General features: G+C 39.5%; 1 protein-coding gene across 1 annotated transcript; it reads right to left on the reverse strand.

Annotated features, from left to right (window-relative positions):
* zc3h14 (zinc finger CCCH-type containing 14) lies at positions 1–9576 on the reverse strand. Its single transcript, XM_007259864.4, has 17 exons — positions 9391–9576; positions 8694–8736; positions 7666–7780; positions 7246–7286; positions 6966–7125; positions 6455–6764; positions 5982–6148; positions 5569–5669; positions 4965–5111; positions 4760–4837; positions 3654–3813; positions 3364–3563; positions 3033–3165; positions 2777–2913; positions 1455–1531; positions 999–1105; positions 1–228 (listed from the first exon to the last, which is right to left on the reverse strand). The coding sequence occupies exons 1-17, from the start codon at positions 9424–9426 to the stop codon at positions 225–227; spliced, it is 2016 nt and encodes a 671-aa protein (XP_007259926.3). The 5' UTR covers positions 9427–9576; the 3' UTR covers positions 1–224.
* Positions 9577–9780: the final 204 nt, after the last annotated feature.

The raw sequence follows: 9780 nt of genomic DNA on the forward strand, positions 1-9780 counted from the left end.
TCCATGGAAGAATTCTTTAATTCACTAATAACATTCTCTAAAGAGTTTCATACAGTAAGTTACAAAAAGCAGTCCCACTTCTTTTTAAAAAATTGATCCAAAAATACAACAAAAAATAAAACCTTGATGACCATTTTTGATGAAAGAAAACTCCTGAGGCTTGGCTGTAACCGTGGAGAAACGTTCAGGTTCACAACGATGAAGGTATCCTCCAGCATGTCTCTTCAACTGCAGATATATATAATAAAAAAAATACAAAAAACACAGAACAATATGTGAGTAAAAATGGAGAGTTAGAGGCTTTTACTAAATGAACACCTGCCTTTTCTGTGGAAAGCAGTGTTTTTGTAATTGTGTTGAAAAGGAAAGTGACAGGGTTGTATTGTCACAGGCACCACATGACCATCATAAATATGATTAAGCTTAGTCTGCTACAGGGAGGGCTGTGTCAAAAATGAAAGCAGTTTTTTGGCTTTCTCGGTCATATAACATAGCGTTCAGTAGCTCCTCCATTTCCACACACTGTTGTGTTTATGTGGATCTCCGTAGAAAACTTGTGCCCAAAGTAATTATAGTGGACAAATAGCTATTTTATAAAACGCAAGGTAAAAAAAAAAAAAAAAACGATGGAAAAAAAAATGTGCTTCTAGTTGGGACTAAAATTACCGGAGGACCGGAGTTCAGTGAAAAACAGCAGGTAATTCAGCCTGTAATTTTGTCAGTGGACGTCTGAGGAAAACACGTATGTGGCCATAGGATAATAAAGTATACAGAGTAATAGATACAAGACTACAGACTATATAATTATAGAATTACAATGTGCTTCTACATGCTCAGTAGAGCTGAAAAAAAATGAGGATAGGAAAAAGGATGGGGTCTAAATATTCTGACTAAATAATCAGATCAACTGTACGCTACAGTTACAGGAGATAAAAAAAAAAAAAAAAGACAAAGCAGTTACAGAGTGAATTGCATGTGTGTCTATTTGTGTGCGTTACCCCGTCTGTGTTTTAGTCCATTTCAGCGCGTGTCTGGGGGGGACAGATGCTGTTGGGTGGTAGAAGGTGCATCCTGCTCGTTTACAGTGTGCAGAAAATCTACATGGCTGAAAGAGAACAAATCAATATATCTTTTTACTAAGCTCTGCTTTACTTTTACAGTTACTACTAACCAATTACACACACACAATTGTTTTATTACTAATATTATTGTGAAACTGACAAAAAAGATATACATTTGTAAATGTTAACAGGAAAAGAAATGGAATAGAAGAAATGATTCAGAACATTACAATGAATTCTAGTTGATGATATTAGTACCCAGTGAACTGCACTCATTGTTTAAGTTTAAAGCCTTATAAGGCCAGCTTCATCTTCATTCCAACAAAAAAACATCCTGTTAAGTGTTAAAGAATTGTTGCCGCTTCAAAACCTAAAAAAGGGCACAAGGCTTACCTTTGGATGGTAGAAAGTGCAGTCCATCTTCTTACAGTCAGGGAAGAAACGGCACACACTACTGGACTGAGGTGGTGCTGCAGGCAGACCAACAAAAACAGTCAATTTGGTTAGAAGGATAAAATCTCTAACATAAATTATCATTTACTATCTTCTCTTATAAAGTTTTCAAGCTTAGATCAGGCCCAAAATATCCAGCCCGACCCGGCCTGCTCTATACACTGTCATTATGAGCCCTAGCCTCAATTGAACAGAGCGTTAAAACTGAGCTTTTAAAAATTATTTAGGCTATTTAAATAAGTAAAATATGTTTATAATGATGTTAATTAACATTGCAACACTGAAGAAGACCTATTATTTAAGAAAAATGTTTTTTTTTTAATAACAGTGCTCAGAAACATCTTAAAGCTTTACCTAACCCTAAACTCAACCTGAACCTTAACTTTACCTTAAATCCAAACCTAACCCTTACCCTACTAACCCTAATCCTAACCTAAATCTCAGTATTATACACATAAACCTTACCTTAAACTGCCCTGCAATTTTTTGTCCTTTACCTGTTCGCAACTACCTATTCTAATAATTGAGCAGATTAACATTCTATTACACATTTATGTGGGAGTGTTAAACCAGGAAAAGCAGTATAATATACAGAGAGGTGGACCTTGATGACCAGGGATTAGCGACTGATCTACACACAGACCTAAAACTAATCCTGAACCTCAGTAACCTACAGCTTAAGAACCTTAAAGCTGAATTAGTCAGAACCTTCAGTGTGAGACCAGTCAACCCTTACGTACCTCTTTTCCACCAACAAAGTGCTGGTGCCAGAGCTGGTTCCTGCGAACCTTTTAAGAACCGGCCCGTGTTTCCACTGCTCTAAGGAGTCACTCACTACATATGTAAATGTGGGCGTCAACAGAAGTCGGGGGGCGATTAGAAAACAACACAGCGGAACCCGAGCTCCTCTTAAAACTTGTGCTGCTCTCCTCGGTGGAGCACTGTTGATTCATTTTTATTCATTTAGCTGCTTCTGCTGCTCTTAGCTGTGAATGGAGGTGAGGTTTGTAAACAACTTTTCCCCAGAGACGCTTCAACGCCCCGCCCTTTGGCCGCTCACGTCACAGTTAACTGGTTCCAGACCAGCAAGATTGTGGGGCCAGAACAGAATCGGCTTTTCTGGCCCAGAACCTGTGATTTTGCGGTGGAAACGCAAAGAAACATTCGCGAACCTGTCACCAGCACCGGCACCATGCTGATGCAAAAGCACCCACAGAGATAAGGGCACAATCACACACACACACACACACACACACACACACCTTTACTTGCTGGTTGGACATGCCCTCTGCGACTGACGTGTGTGTACGGACAGTCTGGTTTGGAGCACTTGGCGTCATATCTGCAGTTGGGATGGATGAACAGGCACTTCTCCCCAAACACACAGCTGGGAAACGTCCTGCAGGAAAACAGCAACAGCACACTGTTACAATAAATCAATACCCACCCGGCAAGATTACCACTCTTCTTTATTAGACATCTGCAAGTGTTGTGAAATAACTGTGTGTGTGTGCTTACTTGCACTGTGTTGTGGGATGGTGGTACGTGCACTCGTCTCCGCTCTTGCATGCCGGCCAAAACCTGCAGCGTTCCGGAACCTTCTGTCGTTTTGCCTGAACAGGTTCCACATCCATTTGCTCCATCTCTCCATCTGTGAAGAAGAGGCAAGACAAAAATATTACACTATATTTTGGAACATGTGATCGTACCTCTGAAAGGGTTTACCTGAGACAGATCTGTTATATTTAAGCACACCTCAACATTTTCTATAGTGTATTACAGTCTGTCAGAATGAACTTGGAGCACTTGATCAATGAAACAATGACTTTTTACTCCTGATTTCTCTCACCATCAGACGTGGGGTCAGCATTAAAACTGAGCTGCACTGCTGGTTTAGGTCTACGTGTTGGAAGATCAGTGGTCGTGGTGTTCGGGACGGAGTCATCAACATCCATCTCCTGCTCCGCCATATTTGCAAGTGGACTCGGTACTCCATCCAGCGTCACTATGAACTTCGGACTGGAGCCACCGAGTGTTTCAGCTTTGTCTCTAAAAGAGAAAGAATCAGTAAGTAAACAATGAGTTAACATTCCCAAATGTGTTCAAGATTTTTTTTTTAAAGACATACAGAAAACCTACCTGGGCTGTACCATGCGTGGGGCGGAAAGCAAGGCTTCTTCATGAGTTACAACACCCAGCCTGTTTCGGACTGACACAGCCTGCTCGAGCTCTGGTTTCCTCATGATGAAGGAACGAGTGTCCAGAGCTTTTATACGCGCTGCCTCAAACAACTGCAGCTCTGTTCCAAAAACAGGAAAGAATAAAGTAAAATCTCACATCAGAGTAACTCATAACATCATCAGATATTCAGAAACATGCTAAGATTATGCACTGACCGATCTTTACAGCAGAGCTACATACAGTATGTTCTAATTTGAACTGTGTGGTAGGTCACTGTAATCTGTGTGGCTTGTAGCCTCTGAATCTGCCCTCCACTATTCCCCCAGTCCAATTTTGGGGAAATGTGCTAGCTGCCTATTTTTCTCCTGTAACAAGTAATCACTGAGCTTCAGTAAGGTTAACTGACTATAGCTGGGTAATTTATTACCACAAATAGAGTAGAAGGGATCCAGTCCATGTGTGTCAATCTGGCAACCCCTAAGAGCTTCACATCTAGGAAGGGACTCTCTAATGTTAGGAAATTGAATTACATGCTTGTTCTCATATAGTAATAATTGTTCCTTTGAAAACCTTTACCATGGAATCCAAACTCATGCTGATTAAGGTCTATTTTAAGTATGTACTAAGTTAAAGCAATTTCTTAAAACATTCTTTTTGGTAGGATTTTTCCTAATTTGCATTTCCACTCCCTCATCACGCATTTCTACCAGTTCTGCGAAGGTGAGCACAAGCATAATTTACTTTCAAGACATGCATCTTTTCAGTTTTTAGCTGCAAACACAGTGCCACTGGAGCTTAACATGCTTGGAAAAGAATCCTATCTGTTAAAATTGCTGGGTTTGCTAGAAAAACTGCCATGCTAATAGCTCCTGGTCACTAAAAGATGTGGCTTTATCAGAGAATGCAACCTCCCCCTCAATACCTCCCATTTCTGAGCTCTAATGTTTGTAAATTACTGTCTATGGTAAGGCCACAGACACAGCAGAAGACGATTAGCCTTGCAAAACTTAGTATAACTCTTTTGGGCTAATCCTGATTTGCCTGTTGCCGTTTTCTCCTCTCACCAAAATCATTGGTCGGCTCTCTGCTCTCCTCCTCAGGAATCTCCAGCTCTAGCCGAGATGCCAGAGACTGTGTCTGAGCTACAAGAAGAAAAGATTAAAAAAATAAATAGGAATGATTAAAGGAGATTGTACACTTTTATAAATATAAGGGTCACACAGTAAACAAGCCATTTGCTAGGGAGAACTGTGCTCTGATTTGACTGACCGCTCTGTCTTGTCTGCTGTGTGTGTTGTGTTTCCTGTGGAAGGAGGGCGTGCAGGTGCTCTTGGACCAATCTGATTGCAGCTCTGTTCATCTCATCGCTCGCTGCACGAGTCCTTGGTGCCACTGGGACCGTTTGTCGCTGGGGAACTGCACCGTTGCCATGTGAACAACACACCAACACATCAGATACAACAAATCAACATACAAATAAACCCACATCAGCTTACAGTCCAGTCTAGCATTAGAGGAACAAATATGATGATAACAGAGGTGCTGGAAAACAGAAGGTTTACAAATTCAACTGCTATTTAAATGAAAATACAGCTAAGTTTCACAATTCAGAATTAAGTTTTAGTGGTATTCATGCAGTAGCAGAATATAGACAAAACGGCAGCTATAGACAGCTATAGTTTGGACACAGCCAATACTGACATCTTGAGCAAGATGCCAAATTTAGCCTACAATATGCTAACTTGCTATGTGCACAGGCTAATGCAAGCCAGCAAGACTAATGTGGTGATAACTCCAGGTAATACCAAAAAATTCAACCAAGGCAAATATATGTGTACTGTATTTATGCATAGGGTGCAACTGAGAAACTGACTTGGGAAAGAAGCGGTTGTCTTGTTGATGGACTCCTGAGCCTCAGAGATGGCCTTCAAGATCAAGTTCTTATTGGCCTGTTTGGCAGGAGGCAAAGTTGGCCTACAAGATGCACAACAAACACATTTTATTTAGTGTCATTACTTCTCAATTATACTACTTATTATACATACACACATCACTATAACAACATTTTATACAAAAGTATAGATACATATATTTTCTACATATATCATATACTGAATAAATTTGCTTTTGGACTAAAGAAAAATCCTACTGGATAATTAATTGTAAACTGGGATGGGGTGTGACAGACTTCACACATATGCTGAACTGTACTTGCATACAGGAAATAGAAAATAGTGTAAAAGAATAAAAAATAATCTAAATTGTCTAAAACAGATAAAACCATACTTGCGCTCTGGCTTGGATGGCAGTGAAACTCGACTGGCGAGGCCATAAGCCTCCTCATCCTCGTCCTCTTCTTCCAGTTCATCACTCTCCTGATCCCGCTCGTGACCCCTGTGAACTCGAACCACTGAGCTGGCCATGGGAGCCTTCCGCTTGCGTGACAATTCCTCCTGTATTCAGAACAACACTTAATTTAGACAACTAACAGTACCAGCATGTAAATAAATAACTTCTCAGTAATTACAACAAATAATTCAGCATCTACGATATATTATTCAGTATTTATTATTGACTAAGGATAAATCAGTGGTGTCTAAAAATGAATCTGTATCCATCATGAATAACTGAGTAACTATAACATTTTCTATTAAGAATCCAATATAAATTCTTGCGTAACTACTTCAAACTATTCAAAAACTACTTTAAATGATATAGTATGCACAAGGAATCGTTCAGTAATGGCATGAATGTTTTACCCTGCTGCCGCCATCTCTGTAGCTCCGTCCATACGATGAGCTCGATCTTTCCTGACCTCTTGAGATTTCTGACGACCTATAACTGTCTGTACTTCTTTCTGAGTTGCGGCTGGAAAAAGTCTGCCGTGACCTGTCAGATGCAGAGCGGCCTGCTAAAGAGCGCAGTGGGCCAGAAGGTATGGTTTCTTCAGTGATGAGATCATCGTCCAGGTCGGGTTTGATGTCTATGATGGCCTCCGCAGAGACAGGCTCGACCAGGGGCTTTACAGCAGATGTTAATCGAGAGGAGGACTTGTCAGAGGAAGCACGTCTGAGAGAACAGAATGAATGGCAAAATTAGTTTGATACAAGGTTTCACTTCCCTGCAGACAAGAAAAAAAATCCCATAGCTCTCTGTTCTCGATTATTTCTTATTTTCCCCTTGTCCAATTTTGCCATTTTTAAATTAATGCAAACTTTATGTTAAGGAGGTATGTCATAAGTAAATAAGGCAGGTATAAAAATTTCCCACCTGCTGTGTTGTTCATGGGCAGAGCTAGAAACTCGTCCCTCTAGTCTATCGGAGCGCGAGCTGGACACAGCGAGACCTCGAGACTCCTCTCCTCTGCGCTCATCTCGAGAAGATGTGCTGGTTTCTGAATGAAGTAGTTGAGGGCGCATTGAGGACGGCTCTAAACACACACACAGAACATTAAATTACAATTACCGTTATTTTTATAAAAAAGTAGGTTACAGAACAAATGGTTTCTTTTTTTTTTGGAAAATGCTTTGTTTTTGCGTTTCAAACATACCTACTGCAGCGGATCTCAGCTTCTCCAGGACACCGTGTAACCTAACAAACACATGAATGAATGCAAGTCTCCAGCTGTATATTCTCTCATATTCTGCCACTACAAAATAAACTCCAGACATCAAAATACCTACAAATTATAAGGCACTCATCACTACCCCTATGGAGATGATCACCACAACCCCTACACTTTATGAGTTCACCAACACCAGCTCTACAGATGATAAACTCTCTAAAAATTTAACACATAAGGTATGTTATACACAGAATTTTACACATAAGGTCCCACTATGCTTTCACAAGTTTGAAAACAGATACAATAAAAGATCAGACAGATAGTAAAAAAACTGTGAAGACAAAATACAAATTCACACATTTTCAGACACAATACAAAAAGCAAAACAAATCTGTGATTTCATACCAGACTGTGAACTTGATGGTGTTGTTGCCCAAAAACAGAGACAGGTCATCTGCCATCTGCTGCGCATTCTTCTTATTGGCCACCATCACCATGATGTAGTCTGGAAGCTCCTCATCTGGAAGAAAAATATCAATGTACATGAATCATTAAATCATTTAAAAAGCAGAAACAAATTGTAATGTGATGCACAGGCTTATCTTTATCTACAAATTTAGTTTACAAAAGCAAACAAATGGCAAAAGCTGTATCTGCAATAAACAGCAAACAATTTCAGAGCATTAAATATTCTCTTTGAGAGAAATTATAATATTTTTACTCATACAGTAGCGTGGGGTAAAATGTAACTTTTGCTTTTTATAATGTTTTATGGTTTATAATAATTCTGTCTGCTTCCCCCTGAATGCTGCTTCTTGTACATTAATGTACCTTTCCTAATGGAAAGCGTGTTTGGTGAAAGAGTCATGTGTACGATATATTATGTGAATTCTCTCTTGGTGACTGTAATATAGCACCATTTTGAAGCAGATATATGTTATTCCCTCTTTAAATCCCCACCACCCTGACCATTGCACTACTGTCTTAAGTCTCTTGTCTCAAGTATGTCTCTATCTGTGGTTGGTTGGTTGTTGGGGTTTTATTGCCACTTCAGCACATATTTGGCCATTTGTGGCATACACTTTGTTCTTCAAAGGTTCTTGCGCGATAAGATAAATATATCTCGCGACATACGTATTAAATTAGGTGTTTGAGGTTAAGATAAGAACTTTAAGATCTTCCCTGGTGGGTTTTTTCCCCCAAATAGGTCTTTTATGTTCTCTTCTTGGTAGTAATATTCTTGGGTCTATATCTTGTGATTTATGGGAAGGACAATAACACAATCTCAATCTTCTTTATGTCCTGTACTTATGCAATATTGACAATAAAACTACTTGACTTGAACATAGCTGAGAGTATATTCCTACCAGAGAGAAGAGGAAAACACAGGTCAAATTTCAACACACTAAAGGGCTCACTGTTGATGAACTCACCCACATAAGCTCCCAGCTCCTGCAACTTCCCTTTAATAGCAGTCTGAAAGAAACAAACAACAGCAGAGTAGAGTAAATAGCACTATGGCGCTCCAACTGTCTGACCACAGGGCAGCACATTAGAAACAAGAGGAGAAATTTGAGGTTCTGAGTCCTGTGGAAAATAAATAAGATAAGCTCTAAGAGTGTATAATCAGGAAAACGATAATCAAGGTATCAACGTTTAGACTGTCTCAGCGCATGACCTTGTTTCCTATCTGCTATCTTGCAAGGCCTGCAAAAGTTAAACATGTCTGTAACTTAGATTTAACTAATAAGGCCACTTCAGCATCAGTATCATGAACAAAACATAAATAGCCAGAAAAATATCCCATAAATTAGCTACGGTGTTATATAAAAAAAGGAATGAGTAGAAACAAAAACAGACGTTAACCGAACCAAGGAACTGCAATCAGAACCCAAGCTAACTTAGTTAAAATAAGCTGTGTTAGCTAGCTGTCTCTACCTTTGTTTGTCTTTAAACCACAAAAAAGGTTAGCTAGCTAGCCAGGCTAAAATAACACAAACAGTGTGCTGTAATACGGTCGGGAGTATCTAGCTAGTGCTATAAACACAGTTAGCACCAGCTAACAGCCAACCTAGCTTAGCTTAGCATAGCTGAAGAGTCGTAGCGATAGGCTCATTAAAAGCTATTTACCCGTATTTTCTTGCTGATCTCCGTCCCGATTTCCATCCTTGAAAATCTTAGTGGTAACACACTAATCTATATTTGGTAAATTGAGCTTATTTAACACAACCCAAATGTAAAAATCTGCCGTTAGCCGTGTATGGGTCTGTTATGAGGCCATGAATGTTAGCCAACAGGAACACAGTCTGCGCATGCGCACGAATGAAAAAAAAAAAAAAAAGCAAAACTCGTCCTCAGGGAAAACTCACCAAAAATGGCCAAATAAAAAATAGGGATTAAACTTTAATTTAAATAGTTTTAGAACATAATTGTTTAAAGTAACGTTACTTAAAATTCACATATTTTTTATGTAAGGATGTAATAAAAACACAGATAAAACAGCCGAGGTGAAAGCACATG

This window comes from Astyanax mexicanus, chromosome 1, assembly GCF_023375975.1.
Source record: "Astyanax mexicanus isolate ESR-SI-001 chromosome 1, AstMex3_surface, whole genome shotgun sequence".
Lineage (NCBI taxonomy): Eukaryota > Metazoa > Chordata > Actinopteri > Characiformes > Acestrorhamphidae > Astyanax > Astyanax mexicanus.